General features: G+C 37.6%; 1 protein-coding gene across 1 annotated transcript in view; it reads left to right on the top strand.

Annotated features, from left to right (window-relative positions):
* The first annotated feature begins 272 nt into the window (after positions 1 to 272).
* The window catches only part of LOC117784538 (ryanodine receptor), a 33,929-nt gene continuing 17,950 nt past the window's right edge, over positions 273 to 16,251 (top strand). Inside the window, exons 1-13 of the mRNA XM_034622294.1 lie at positions 273 to 363; positions 2,777 to 2,944; positions 4,775 to 4,978; positions 5,385 to 5,396; positions 5,966 to 6,043; positions 6,104 to 6,492; positions 7,208 to 7,732; positions 8,155 to 8,279; positions 8,346 to 9,768; positions 12,555 to 13,158; positions 13,325 to 13,424; positions 15,072 to 15,276; positions 15,338 to 16,097. Coding sequence (XP_034478185.1) covers positions 2,891 to 2,944; positions 4,775 to 4,978; positions 5,385 to 5,396; positions 5,966 to 6,043; positions 6,104 to 6,492; positions 7,208 to 7,732; positions 8,155 to 8,279; positions 8,346 to 9,768; positions 12,555 to 13,158; positions 13,325 to 13,424; positions 15,072 to 15,276; positions 15,338 to 16,097 — 4,479 coding nt within the window. The 5' untranslated portion in view covers positions 273 to 363; positions 2,777 to 2,890. The remainder of the gene's footprint in view (positions 364 to 2,776; positions 2,945 to 4,774; positions 4,979 to 5,384; positions 5,397 to 5,965; positions 6,044 to 6,103; positions 6,493 to 7,207; positions 7,733 to 8,154; positions 8,280 to 8,345; positions 9,769 to 12,554; positions 13,159 to 13,324; positions 13,425 to 15,071; positions 15,277 to 15,337; positions 16,098 to 16,251) is intronic.

Here is a 16,251-nt window from a genome sequence, read left to right as displayed (position 1 = left end):
GGTTAGAGAAACCGCTTCAGTTCGAATCAACCATTTATAAAATTACCAAGACAAACAAAATCTATACAAATTGAAATTAAAAAAAAATAAAAACTTTACATTTAAAAATCATTTTTATTTTTTTTACTTAATTTAAGAATTTTATGTTTTTTTAGACCAAAGCTCTTAGTTCTAAGAACAAAATCATGATTTTAAAACATTTTTTTATCAGTGTACTCGAACCACTGTGCAGTGGTATACATTTTGGTGCCGCAGTATATTCAGTATATACAGCACTCGGCAATCGGCAAACCGACCATCGGCATTCTCGTAGTCGCGTTTCTATCGTGCTCGTCAGTCTAGAGAGTAATATCGACACGAAAAGTAAGTTTTGCTGTTGTTCCGTTGGCGCATCGAGTATATATATACATATATATAAAAGTACATATATAAATGAGTGTGAGACTCATGGAAAACGTGGAAAATCCATTGAGTTGCCCTCAAACGTGCCGCAGTGAACTTCCAGCGCGTGTGTGTGTGTTGTTCCATTTGATGGGATATGATTATTAAAGGAATTGCATAAGAAATGCAATTAATTTACGGAAAATATGAACAAATTGTACAAAAATGTCTGTTTCTGTGCTAGTTTCTTGTGCTGCCCAGGGCTTTGCGTGTGATATTTTTGGATATGTGTGCGCTCGTGAATGCTTCGGTTTCGTGTTCGTGCGCCGATGAAACCAAAAATAAACACGCCGAACTGCTGGCAAGCCAAAATGTCTTTCAATCGGCCAAATAACTGAAAGAAGTGATATATTTATAATATATAATTTTAAAACTATTCGTATCGTAATATACTACGAGTAGTTCCAAGTGCCGGGTTATGTTAATACTATGCTAATCCGACGCATCATTGCGTGCCATCGGACCCTGGATTACTGATGGCCGCCAAAATTCTACGAATAAAACTCCTACAAAACTCCTAAAAAACAACAAATAATAATACCCATCAACTTATTATTCGTACTGCTGAAAACGTCAAATAATCGATGAATATCGTATATATTTAATAATAAATTCAAAATTCTTATGTGCTAATTGTCATTTAGGAATTATTATATATCTAAATATAATCTATATATACTACATATTTATATATGATTAGATATATAGACGTAACATCCGATGTACGAGTATTTGCAGTAAATTTGGCAAACCCCCAGAAAAATATAATATAGCTATTTATACAATTAAACATACGTATAGACAACACATAAAGCACACAAGTGAACCACAAACCACGCGAAAAGTGAAAAACAACAAAATGAAAAATGACAAATGACACAGAAACGCGACAAACAAAAACCGGCTAAACAGCTGGGCGAACTTGGCAAGCAAAGCAAATGGCCAACTAAAAGCCGACGAGCCCTCGGTGCTCGCCAAAATGAGAGCAAATGACTGAGAGAGCAATAGAGAGAGAGAAAGAAAACAGGAGAGAAATTAAAATTGCTCTCTCGATAGCTTACCCATTGACATATATTTATTTGTATATGGACATTTGGAATTTGACGAAATGTTAGAAAATAAATTTGAGTTGTTTTTTTTTTAATTTATACTCTGCAATTAGCCATATTAGTTACTTAATTGTCAGAAGAGGAAAATGTATTGGAATAATAAGAAAAAAAATTTTTGATACTATTTTTAAAAAAAAAAATGAATTCTCTTGAATGATGCATATTATTTAAATCATATCATTTAAATAAAAAATAAATGCTTTGTAATTATGCATATTAGATATTTCATTTTCAGACAAGCAAAATACTTAAAACTAAATTATTTTGTGTTATCTTTTCTTTTTACTTAAAAATAATACTTTTCAATAGTAATAACTTAATTTTCATGCCTTTAAAATTTATTGAAAGATAAACACAATGAGCATTCCAAGAGTGTTTTTTAGATTCAATATCTAAATTGAATATTTAAATATTTTCAAGCCATTAATATGTATTAAAAGATAAATACTATGAATACTCCACGAGTGTTTTTGAGATTCAATATTTAACTGAATTAAGATTTTTTTATGGATATTATTTTTAATTATCTATATATTCTGTATTGATATTTGTTTATTTATTTTAATTAATATTTGCGAATTTTAAAGCCCTACAAGTAGTTGTTTTATTCTTTTAATTTTACTATAACATATAAATAAATTTTTAAACTTAAAACTACCGAATAAAAATGTCTTCTGTTAGATAATTTTCATTAAATTAAATTATTCATTCGCAAGGAGTAGGGACATAATTGAATAAAATATGAACCAAAAATTTGCACAAGAAAATAGTTTTAAATTTAGAAAGAACAGAATTTCTAAATCAAATGTAAAAGTTATTTGGAAACATAAAATGAAAAATATTTCTTAAGACAGTTAAATTAATTTACGTGTATATTCTACAAATGCTTCTTTTATATAATTGTCATTAAACTAGAGTACACATATGTAGGTAAGGAATAGGAACATAATTGAATAAAATGTATACCAAAAATTTGCACAAGAAAATAGTTTCGAAATTAGAAAGAAAAGAATTTCTCCTTTAAATGTAAACTTGATTTGAAAGCTTTTAAGTGAAAAATATTTCGTTAGACAGTTCACTAAATTTATATTCTATTATGGCTAATACGGATCATGAACACTGGTGGAATGTAAAATATTGACATTTATATAGGCAGAACTTCAAATGAATTCCAAAACTTCAATTTGCAGATAAATATTATGATTTCGCTCTCTTTTATATGACAGAGACCAGTTTGAGTACCGGGGCAAATAAACAAATATTCGAAATATTTCGGAAACAACAAGTAAAATTGAATAAAATTTTGATTGGGCGCGGCAGTTGTTGCGTTACCAAGCAAAATGGCTGAAGCGGAAGGTGGCTCCGAGCAGGATGATGTTTCATTCCTGAGAACGGTAAGTGTCCCAAACATACATTTGTACATATACAAATGCAAAAAAAAAACAAAGCTGGAAAGCAAACGAAATCATCTAAAATCAATTACGTGCAGTCAATAAAATATAACGGGGATTTCACACAATTGCTATCATAAAGCACACACACACACACAGAGTGCGAGAGTGAGAAAGGGGGATATAGAGAGAAAGAGTCAGAAAGAGTGCCTAACGATGTGAGGCGTTTGCTAGAGCTAGAGCTCAACGAAGGATACTCCATAAAGGATACTTATATAGGAATGTATTGCATTTATTTATGGTCGTCGTCGGGCTAGCATCCTTACATCCTTACATACCGCTTGCTTTCTTTATAGCTGCCAATAAATACAAAAGTCAGGTCACAATTTCAATCACAGTTGAGTTTAAAGCTTTCAACAGATTTGTTGCCTAACTTTACATGAACAGAGCATATGGAATGGGAGGGGAAATAGGAGACAGGGAGAGAGCGAGAGCTGTGGAGCGGGGAAGGAGGTTGCACAGATGAACACATCAGCTGACAATTGCATCAATATATCAATGCCTACACCTGGCTACGAAAATGACAGTCATTATGTGTAAATATATACAAGTTATGTATAGCAGTTGGCAAACCCTCTGGCCAAAAGTGTCGGCCATGATCCCATTAGGGGCCAACGAGGTCAACATTTGCCACCTTGTTGCAATAAATAAACATTGTGCTATGTTTAGGCATGAAGCGGGTTCGGCTTTCACCCGGAGTCCCATATGATGAGCATATCTTTGCTGCTGCCCGCAGCACTTCTATTTCCCCGACTTCTGCTTAGCGTGGAATTCAATAAATATGGCCCAAAACATAGGCTAAAATAACAGTTGTAACCGTTTACCTACTTCAACCATATTTCTTGTGTGTGTCGTCTTGTCTGTTGTCTACACTCGTGATCTCTGGAGGCTAAGCTTTCGGTGGCATTGGCATTGGGACTGCAAATTGGGATTTGGGACTTGGCTTTTTTTATTCCTGGAAACAACTTCGCCTGGGGATCAATTTCACTTTAGTTGTTGGACGTCATGTTGCGCTCAAAGGTAATTCCATCAAATTTATAATGATAGCCAGAAGCGGGAGTATCTTAATGTTAATGTCGGCTTACCAAAAGTTACAATTACCAATTGCAAGGCCAAAATCAAAATGCAAGGTTGCCAAAACACTTGCCCAAAGTGATGTCAAGTCAAATGCAAATTGATTCATGGCACACTGCACAATTCATGTTGTGTAGGATCCTTGTGGTTGCATTTCTCATTTTTAAATAGTTTCAGGGCAGCCGATTGTCAGTTCTAAAGGACAACAGGACTTGGCTTTTCATTCGTATTTAAATTATGTAAATTGCTCGATTCGAAATCCATTACCGTTCATTTAACTGTGACTACACACAACAATTCTGGCCACAATCCCATCTGACTTGGCAATTGGTTCGATTTCGAGTTTGAGTTCGGGTTCGGACTCAGTCGGGGTCGGGGTCAAAGGTCGGGCAAGCCAACCAACTATCTCCCTTCATCGATTCGTTTTCTCATTCGGCCATGTTTCAGTTGTGTGTGTGTGTGTGTGTGTGTGTGTGTGTACATAGTTTTTGGTCGACTGACCATCGAGGCCGGTTGGATAACCAATTGCCAATTGGTATTTAGATGATATGCATGCATTGTTTGGCAACGCCAAAAGGGTCTTGAAATGTCATGCAGCAAACGGCACAAGTTCTCAGACCAATTAAAGTCAAGTGGTGTCTTCAAGTTACCATTAACACTAGTCGATGAATAATAATAACATGATGTCGGCATTTACAGGAAGATATGGTCACGCTTTCCTGTACAGCGACGGGAGAACGTGTCTGTCTGGCCGCCGAGGGATTTGGTAATCGGCATTGTTTCCTCGAAAATATTGCCGATAAGAATGTACCTCCCGATCTCTCCCAATGCGTTTTCGTCATTGAGCAAGCTCTATCCGTGAGAGCTCTACAGGAACTCGTGACAGCGGCTGGATCAGAGACTGTAAGTATTACGAATTGAAGTAATCAGCATGATAAATAAGTATAAATATATATATATATCCGGAAATATGCACGAAAACATACATATATTGCATATATCCATCTATCTATTCAGAATTTCTAAAATCAGCTCCTCAACATATTTGGTTATCCAAAATCCTTACGTATTTATGTGGTTCGCTACTTTTACCATACCCTTTATCCACTTCCAGTTGAACCTAAATGAGACCTTTTATAAGATATAATGTATGAACCGTAACAGCCATATATTTCACACTTTATCCTATCTGCATGAACTCACTATACTCGTACTATTTTCACATTTCTCTATTTACACAAATTGTAACCTATAAATTTTTCCGTTTTTCGTTATTTTTCAAAATTTTTCTTATACATAAACACAACAGGATAGTCAAGTTGTAAGTATACAGAACGTTCTTAAATGGTATCTTTTTTGATTTAAAATACAAATCGCGCTTCTTTCTCTTTATCTTTATTCTAAAACAATCTTTACTTTTCTCTTTAATTCTATCTTTATCTCTGGTATAATATGTAGTCGTAGTACTTATTATTGCTATTATTGCTACTTTTTGCTTCTCTGTCTCGTCCAGCGAGCTTTAAGCCTAGTCTAATCTATTTAATTCAGCTCTAAGATGCGTAACTCTCTGTATATGTGTTTTCACAACGATTTGAGGCAAAAGAGACCGAGGATTCAGTTCATCATCAAGCACAAATATCGACTGTATTTCTCTTTGTTACCTCATCTAACATTATCACAATGAATTACATACTTACACTACGGATCGAGTACTCGCACTCACAATTAACTTAAGACAACTCAACTGTACTATACTCTATTTTTTATTTGGAATGGCATATTTTAAAAGTACCTATCATGTTTTGAATGATGTAGCATAGTCCCTAGACCCCAATCTGTTTGACATATATATATGGGACAACACTTATTAATTACTTTGATAATTCTTAGGGTAAAGGTACTGGATCCGGCCATAGAACTCTACTCTATGGCAATGCCATACTTCTGAGGCACCACAACAGCGATATGGTAAGTTAGTCTCATTATGTATATAGATTGTATCTGATTGGGTTCATTTATCTCTTGCAGTACCTGGCTTGTTTGTCAACTTCGTCATCAAATGACAAGCTCTCGTTTGATGTGGGTCTACAGGAGCATAGCCAGGGAGAAGCCTGTTGGTGGACAGTTCATCCGGCCAGTAAGCAACGTTCTGAAGGTGAAAAGGTTCGTGTGGGAGATGATCTAATTCTGGTATCCGTTGCCACGGAGCGGTATCTCCATACGACCAAGGAAAACGAGCAATCCATTGTGAATGCCAGCTTCCATGTAACCCATTGGTCTGTCCAGCCCTACGGCACTGGCATTTCCCGTATGAAGTATGTCGGCTATGTGTTCGGTGGTGATGTCCTACGTTTCTTCCATGGCGGCGACGAGTGCCTGACCATACCCAGCACCTGGGGCCGTGAAGCAGGTCAAAAGTAAGATCAGAGCTATATTTATTAATTGAATACATAAAATGAGTTCAACAAATCGGGAAATGCTCCACTATACCCACAGTTATCAGGATAGAATGTTTTTTTTGTTGGTTAAAACTAAGTTTTAATATTGCCAGTCATCCCACTAAACTGTATCTTAATTAGTTGAATATATACAAAGCAATCATAAGAATGTAAGCAGTAAATATTATATTTATTTTATTAATTAAAAATTAAAAATGAGCTCAAAAAATCGGGAAATGATCGTGGGGAATACTAAGTTTTAATATTTCCAGTCATATAAATCTGTTAAATATAACTATAGATATAGCTGCATTAAAGTTTTAAACGAAGCAAGCATTTAAAATTCATAGATACCATTGATATAACGTGTAACAGGTAACTTATAGTCGGGAACTCGACTATACCATTCATACCCGTATCGTTTTCGGTACATATTTACCATTCCTTAAAATTATAAAATATTATTTATCAAAAATTTATAATCAGATTAATTTATTCATAGCAATATACGGATTATTATATTTAGTTAACGAGTTCATAAAAATTTTATTCTTTAGAGAATCTTAGGGCTCTAAAAGTTTTATTCGATATCTTTTCCTTAAAAAATTTAGATAGAGTTACTTTCAGTCTAGTTGTCGTATTATTCCCTGATTAATATAAAGTGAATACTAACCCAAATCCTTTATATCCCCAGCATTGTCATATACGAGGGTGGAGTGGTCATGGCGCAGGCACGATCTCTGTGGCGTCTGGAATTGGCGCGAACAAAGTGGACGGGCGGCTTTATAAACTGGTACCATCCGATGCGTATACGTCATATAACAACGGGACGCTATTTGGGCGTTAACGAAAGCAACGAGCTGATTCTGGTCAAAAAGGAGGAGGCATCGATTGCAACGACGACTTTCTGCCTGAGGCAAGAAAAAGACGACGAAAAGAAAGTGCTCGAGGACAAAGACTTAGAAATAATCGGTTCGCCGATCATCAAGTATGGTGACACCACTGTCATCGTACAGCATTGTGAATCAAGCCTGTGGCTCAGCTACAAGAGCTACGAAACGAAAAAGAAGGGCGTTGGCAAAGTGGAGGAGAAACAGGCCATCCTGCATGAGGAAGGTAAAATGGATGATTGCCTGGACTTCTCGAGATCACAGGAGGAGGAATCGAAGACGGCACGTGTCATTCGTAAATGCAGCAGTCTCTTTACTCAGTTTATCACGTAAGTCTATGTCAAAATCTCATAATGAATTTAATTAGCACTTCGGACGGCAGTCCGCGCTAGTGACGAAAGCAGCACGAAGGGTGCGAATGGCGACTTGCAATCCATACAGAATGCATAGTGAATTTCCTACGACAGTCCGACCAGATCAAGTTATATACCGACCGAAAATCCTTTTTTTTTAATTAATCATGTACTTAATTAAATATCGTGCGTCCCAAAATTGACAATCAGAAATTTAGGGGCACGAAAAGACTTTCTTCACTAGACTTTTACCTCGTAAAGACGTTTTTTTTTGGAAGATCTTTTAACGTTAACGTTTCATATTTTTAAAAGGATTTACCATAACAAAGCTAATAATTAAATATTTTAAAATTAAAAAACTTTTAAATTAAGACTGACGATTTACCTTCTTCCTTCAGCGCCCTGGAAACCTTGCAATCCAATCGCCGACATTCTGTATTTTTTCAAAAAGTCAACCTCAACGAAATGGTCATGTGTCTGGAGGACTTAATCAACTACTTCTCTCAACCAGAAGACGATATGGGTAAGCATGAATCATAGCCAGAAACTCCTTCAACGCTTAATCTGTTTTTATTTTTTATGTCCACAGAACACGAGGAGAAACAGAATCGTTTCCGTGCGTTGAGAAATCGCCAGGATCTGTTTCAGGAGGAGGGCGTACTCAATCTTATACTCGAGGCCATTGACAAAATCAACATTATAACCTCACAGGGCTTCCTAGCCAGCTTTCTTGCTGGTGACGAGACTGGCCAAAGTTGGGATCTAATTTCAACATACTTGTATCAACTATTGGCAGCCATCATCAAGGGCAACCACACCAATTGTGCCCAGTTTGCGAACAGCAACCGCCTTAACTGGCTCTTCTCCCGTCTCGGCTCGCAGGCATCCAGTGAAGGATCTGGAATGTTGGATGTGCTTCACTGTGTGCTCATCGATTCTCCGGAAGCTCTGAACATGATGCGAGATGAGCATATTAAAGTGATTATATCGCTTTTGGAGAAACATGGACGTGATCCCAAAGTTCTCGATGTCCTGTGCTCTCTGTGTGTGGGTAATGGAGTTGCGGTCCGTTCCTCACAGAACAACATTTGTGACTTTCTGCTGCCCGGCAAGAATCTTCTGCTGCAGACATTGCTGGTCGATCATGTGGCCAGCATTCGTCCAAATATATTCGTCGGACGAGTCGATGGCTCATCCATGTACCAGAAATGGTATTTCGAGGTGACCATGGATCACATTGAGCAGACCACACACATAATGCCCCATCTACGCATCGGATGGGCCAATACCTCGGGCTATGTACCCTATCCGGGCGGTGGCAAGAAGTGGGGTGGCAACGGAGTCGGCGATGATCTCTACTCATTTGGCTTCGATGGCGCCTTCTTGTGGACTGGAGGACGCAAGTCTCTAGTCATGGATTCCCAACCAGAGGAGCCTTACATACGAAAGGGCGATGTCGTTGGTGTGGCCATAGATCTCTCAGTGCCTGTCATAACCTTCACCTTCAACGGCGCCAAAGTGCGTGGTTGCTTCCGCGACTTTAACCTGGACGGCATGTTCTTCCCCGTGATGAGTTGCTCATCGAAACTGAGTTGCCGCTTCCTCTTTGGCGGTGATCATGGTCGTTTGAAATATGCCCCACCCATGGGCTTCTCGGCCCTCGTTCAATGCCTGATGCCCCATCAGATACTCAGCTTGGATCCTTGCTTCTACTTTGGCAATCTAAGCAAGAATGTATTGGCGGGTCCCTGGCTCATCGAGGATGATACTCCATTTGTGCCAAAGCCTGTTGATACCACAGGCGTATCCTTGCCCAGTTCCGTGGACCAAATCAAGGAAAAACTGGCGGAGAATATACACGAAATGTGGGCCTTGAACAAGATCGACGCTGGCTGGTCTTGGGGTGAGCATCGCGATGACTATCATCGTATCCATCCCTGTCTAACGCAATTCGAGAAATTGCCGGCTGCGGAAAAACGTTATGACAATCAACTGGCTGTGCAAACTTTGAAGTAAGTAATAATACTATCCTTCAAATCAAACCAGAAAGAAATTACAAATATGAATAAGAAAATGTCAGATCTGATTTTTTTCGATATTGCATTGTTATTATAAAAATTGATTTTACCATTTTTTTGACATCAATTACAATGACTTGAAACACGGCGGGAAACCTCCAAAAAAAAAATTTAAAGGTTCGGTTCGGCGGTTCGAACCATAGAGGAAGACATTGCTTCTGTTCGTAAATTGGTTTATACACCCCCTGAACCCAAGGTTTGGGTTCGAACCTTGGTTCAATTTCACACCAAAAATATTCGTATTGTTATAAATTCTTCTCTACATTTTGAGCTAATTAAATTTTTTTTAAAGAATCAAATTTTGATGATAATTTAAATTTATTTTAAGAATTAAATATGACTTATTTTAATCCGAAGTCTCAATCAATTCCGTAATATTAGAAGAACATTAAAATTATGTAATTATTTTTTTTTCGAACCGAACTTTTTATTTTAGAAAGCGGTTCACTTTAGGTTCGGGTTCGCAAAGTAAATAATTAAAAAGGTTCGTTTCATGATCCGGTTCAGACTGTTTAAAAAGCAGAACCGAACCGGGTTTACGAGGTTCGGTTCAGAACCGGTTTGCAGCCTTGATTTCAAATAATAATCATATTTTAATAAGAGCCCGAACTATAATTTAAAAATTATATTGCTTGTGAACTTTATTATATCCGTTTTTTTTTTATTATACCCTGAGCCCATTGAAAATGGGCAAAAAAGGGTATAATGTGTTTGGCAGAATGTATGTAACAGGCAGAAGGAGGGGTGGCAGACCCCATTAAGTATATATATTCTTGATCAGGATCAACAGCCGAGTCGATCTAGCCCTGTCCGTCTGTCTGTCCGTCTGTCCGTCTGTCTGTCCGTCTGTTTGAACGCGTCGATCTCAGATACTATAAGTGCTAGAGACTTCAAATTTGGAATGCAGGTCTGTGAATACCATACGCAGGTCAAGTTTGTTTCCAATTTTTGATGCCACGCTCCCTTCGCCCACAAATTGCAAAAAATCGATTTACAGGCGCAATTTTTGACATAGCACTCCCTAACTGAACAATCAGTTGAGAAGTATGCGTATTAAACGTATCAAAGCGATTGACCCATAAATAGAGAAGTTATTTCGGAATTTACATTTAGTTCAATAATTACCTTTGCATGGCAAATCAAACGTGCGAGCGAGACAGCATGTTCACGTTTGTATGCAAGGCGCGCACAAACACAGTAAGAAATAGTACCCATTTTCTTTTGTGTTTCGATTTCAAGTACTATATGACCTAGAGACTTCAAATTCGTTATGTAGGTTCCTGGATACCATACGCAGGTCAAGTTTGTTTCCAATTTTAGGTGCCACGCCCCCTTCGCCCACAAATTGCACAAAACGATTTACAGGCGCAATTTTTGACATAGCACTCCCTAACTGAACAATCAGTTGAGAAGTATGCGTATTAAACGACCCTGAAAATTTCAAAGCGATTGACCCATAAATAAAGAAGTTATTTCGGAATTTACATTTAATTCAATAATTACATTTGCATGGCAAATCAAACGTGCGGGAGAGAGAGCATGTTCACGTTTGTATGCAAGGCGCGCACAAAGACAGAACGAATAAGTACCCATTTTCTTTTGGGTACCAAATAAGAATCAAGCGATAAGCAAAAATATTATCGATATCATGTAATGAAAATGTTAATGTATAATTTATGTATATACAAATATACAATTTGATTAAAATATAATTGTGTTAATATATAAATATGTATTTTTGCATGGCAAAAATCAGCAGAAGCTGATAGCTATGCATGAAATTGCATGAGAGAAATAGCGAACATTTTGCAGCACTACTCTTGCATCTTTGCCGAGCACTGAAAGCTGCAAAATAATAATTTTGATTATTAATATTTTCGATCCCTTACACATATATATAATAAGTATCTGCTTATTATCGTTGTAAAGAAAAACTTAGCATTTTCCGCTTTAAGAATCTTATAAAATTAGACATTGCCTTTTATTTCAAATTTCGCGCGTACTGCAGCAGCCTTTGGCAGGCTTGAATTTGTTGCGTAAGAGGGAGAGAGTGAGAGAGGAAAATTGGTGCTGCCAGATTGCAGGCTGAGCAAAGTTGTAGTTTGTGGCTACTCTTGACACACGATTGCAAGCAATTACGATTACGACTTGCGATTTACCAATTTATCAATTTCTAATTAATTTTAAATAAGTTTAATATAATTAACTTTAATAAAATACACTTATTTAAAATTAATTAGAAATTGATAAATTGGTAAATCGCAAGTCGTAATCGTAATCGAGTGATGTATTAGTTCAGTGAGGCATTAATAACGTAGTCTGCAGTGATAAGCACAGTGATTTAAGAAAACCGAAAGTTGTTCATAGTTTCGCGTGTGTAATTTTTGATACCCTGAGCCCATTGAAAATGGGCAACAATCAATAAAAGCAATAAAAGAGTACATGGGCTCAGGGTATCCTACTGTCGAGCGTGCTCGACTGTAGCCGCACCTCACCGCGAGCGAAGCGAGCAGGGGGTGGAGCCCCCTTGTTTTAAATAAAAAAAAAAATTTAAACAAGAAATAATACTTTTTTTTTTTAATTAAAAATATAAATTTAATTATTATTCCTTATTTGTATACTAAAAATCAATTTTTTAATAAAAATAAGCAATTCATTTTTTTTTTTAATTTTAATTTAAGTTATTAACCTAAAATTATAATGCCACTCTTTATTCACAGAACAATTATTTCCTTGGGTTACTACATCACCATGGACAAGCCCCCAGCACGCATTCGTCCCGTTCGCCTGCCCAACGAGATCTTCATGCAGGCCAATGGCTATAAGCCGGCGCCCCTTGACCTTAGCGCCGTGACTCTGTCACCAAAGCTCGAGGAGCTGGTGGATCAATTGGCCGAGAATACACATAACTTGTGGGCACGCGAGAGGATTCAACAAGGATGGACGTACGGTTTGAACGAGGACTCGGAGAATCATCGTAGTCCCCATCTGGTGCCCTATGCCAAAGTGGATGAAGCCATCAAGAAGGCGAATCGCGACACGGCTTCCGAAACAGTGCGCACCCTTTTGGTCTATGGTTATGTCCTGGATCCACCCACAGGAGAAGGCACCGAGGCTTTGCTGGCTGAGGCACAACGCCTGAAATTCTCCGCCTTCCGAACTTACAGGGTGGAACGAAACTACGCCGTAACCTACGGCAAATGGTATTTTGAGTTTGAGGTTCTCACAGCGGGTCCGATGCGAGTCGGTTGGGCTCGAGCTGATTGCTATCCTGGCGCAATGTTGGGCAGCGAGGACACCAGCTGGGCTTTTGACGGTCACAATGTGAGTATGCCAGAATCATGGGGTTACACAATTTGACGTAAGCATTCGGGGCTAAGCGGTTCAAGGGGCTATACCTGACCCCTTGTGGTAATGCGATGTGAAACTCACATCTCTAGGTACTCATTAATGGAAGATCAATTGAAAAAAAACCCACCCATGATTATAGGTAACCAAAATGCACGCCGGATCCATTGAGCACTTTGGTGTTCGCTATGAGGCTGGTGACGTCATTGGTTGTTTCATCGATGTTAAGGAGCAAACCATCAGTAAGGACCCTAGACACACTATCAACGTTGCCTACGTTGTTTATTTTATTACAATTACAATTTCGTTTTGATCGAACGCATTTTGTTTAACTCTTCTCAATTCATTCAATAATTTGTTATCTAATCATTTTTTTCTGTTAATTTAGCGATACTCTCATAATTGATCATTAACCAACATAAAAAAGCAATTGGCGATATATATAGATGGGTCTGCGAAAATATCACACAAACATATTTAAAGCCCAACCTGAATTTGAACATTAAACATATTGCAATTTTTAGGAAGAGAAAGTCTACGGTGGCAACAGTGAATCCTTCGGGAAACAGTGTGGACCTGGGGATATAGTCGGAGTCTTTTTAGATCTAGCCGATCACACAATTAGTAAGAAACGCACATAAATGCTCGTTTGTTGTAATGTAAAACACCCCAAAAAATAAAAAACAAAGATTTGTACATCCGTGCTTTTGATATCTACTAAATGTCAACCAGGTCCCTGCTATACGACAGCTAAGTACAATACCATGCATTTCCAAAATGATTCACAAATCCATGACAAAAGACCTATATACTTGCAGATCAAGAAATAAAAAAAAAACAAGAACTACAATGTTAGTTTAAAACAGGGTATCAAATTTCAAATTAAAAACACATGCCGATCCAATTCTTGTTATATAATACAAAAAATTGCATTATTATACTTTTGAAATACTTTTTTTATTTTGTTGTTAAGTCCAACAAATGTCCCATGCCCTAACACCCAATTTTTGTTACTTTAAACACAAAGCCTAACAATCGCATAATGTCGAAGGACTACCTGAGCAAAAGGTGACACATCAGCTCATCTCAAAAAGCTTATTAATTAATTGAATTTGCCTGTAGTTACACCTTCAGCGTTAAGTTCGAAATTTTTATACTAATCAAGGAATGATACCGGAAATCAGAAACTAATCCTCTAATGTTTAAATTAACATATCGAATTGTCTGTTTACAAGATTATCCTAAAGTATTATAGTATTTCAATCGATAAACAATTATAATGTATTTATAAAATCTATTTTTCTTAATAGCTAATTAAAATAATATAAATAAATATAAATAATTATATCATATTAATTTCCAATCTTTTTCCAGTTAAACGATTTTACTTATACTTTTGATCGGATCAATTTTATTGTATTTTTGACCATGTACATAAAAAGCAAAAATATCACTAAAGGATTCAGCAAATGTTCCGTTTTCATTCCGTTGTACTAATAAATATTACATAAAATTTGGCATGACTGCTAACAGTTGACACTGTTTAATCAGCTTTTTTGAAAACTAAACTAATGCAATAACCAAAAAACTCGAAAGAAGAGTTGCAAAAAAAAAAAACCAATTTAATACGCACGAATTTTGTTTATAGTTTATAGGACTTTATTTTTTTTCTAGTGCGATGCGACTTTTTAGTGAATTCTGATTTCTATATAGCTAAAGTCAAGGCACAAAGGGTCGATGAGTACGCACATATTTTGATAGTGCGGAGATTTCGGCCTAATTGGAATTCTTAATTTGTTTAAAAGCAGCTTCGTTTAGATACTTATAAATAACCTTAGTTAATGATCCACCGATTAGAATATCTCCTAAACGATTTCATATTTGTACAGGCTTCTCATTAAATGGAGAACTCCTCATGGATGCCTTGGGTGGTGAGACAACATTTGCCGATGTCACCGCTGAAGGTGTCGGCTTTGTGCCCGCCTGTACCTTGGGAGTTGGCCAGAAGGCGCGTCTAATTTATGGCCAAGATGTTGATTCCCTTAAGTTCTTCACAACTTGCGGCCTCCAGGAGGGTTATGAGCCGTTCTGTGTGTAAGTATCCGCAATTAAAAAGTCTGCTAGCTTCCAAATCTATTATCAATTTCATTAACAGCAATATGCAACGGCCAGTCACCCATTGGTATACCAAGGATCAACCGATATTCGAGAATACAGAGGAGATGCCAGATTGCCGCATTGATGTTACCCGTATTCCGGGTGGTGCGGATACTCCGCCGCATTTGAAGATATCGCATAACACATTTGAGACCATGGAGAAGGCTAACTGGGAGTTCTTGCGGCTCTCCCTGCCAGTCACCTGCATGAGCGAATTTATCAGTGAGCAGGAGAAGGCGCGGCGTTGGGAGGATATCAAGATCCGGCAGTATCGTCTAATGCGTGAGGCACAGGAAGCCGCAGCACAGCTTCAAACCCAAAATGCAGCACATATGGATCATATGCTGAAGAGTGGCTTCAATATGAACGACATCAAGGGATTGACCCGCAACTTTGATGACCATACGGAACCTGAAGCAGAGCATATGATGCGTGGTGGACCCTCTCGGCCACCTCGCAAAGGCTCCTTAACTCGCAACATAACTTTCGAGACGGACATGACCGCTGCCTTGGATGAGATGCAGCGCTCATCCTCAGTTCTGGACATGAATGGACTGGGTGACGATTTGGATGATAAAAAGAAGCGTGGTCGCAGTCCATTCAAATTCTTTTCAAAGAAATCCCGGGATCAAAGCCGTGAGAAAAGTGGAGCCAGAACAGCAGACACATCGTTGGAGCGCCGAAATACGGTGGCCCATGGCAGGAATGTGGTTAACCAGCAGATGACAACAAGGACACCAACCTTGCGGCTCAACAACGTAAGAAAAAAATAAATGAAATTACCACATAATTTTAAATTCAAATCAATAAGACCACAATCCAAAAAAAATTAATTAAATTAGTTACATTTTGTTGAAATTTTTGGATACTATCATTTTACTTTTCGTCCATCATCACTTAATAATCTTTGAC

This window comes from Drosophila innubila (genome assembly GCF_004354385.1).
Source record: "Drosophila innubila isolate TH190305 chromosome 2R unlocalized genomic scaffold, UK_Dinn_1.0 1_C_2R, whole genome shotgun sequence".
In the NCBI taxonomy this organism is placed as follows: domain Eukaryota; kingdom Metazoa; phylum Arthropoda; class Insecta; order Diptera; family Drosophilidae; genus Drosophila; species Drosophila innubila.
Note: the sequence above shows the minus strand (reverse complement) of the source record. Positions and strands in the feature narration are given on the sequence as shown.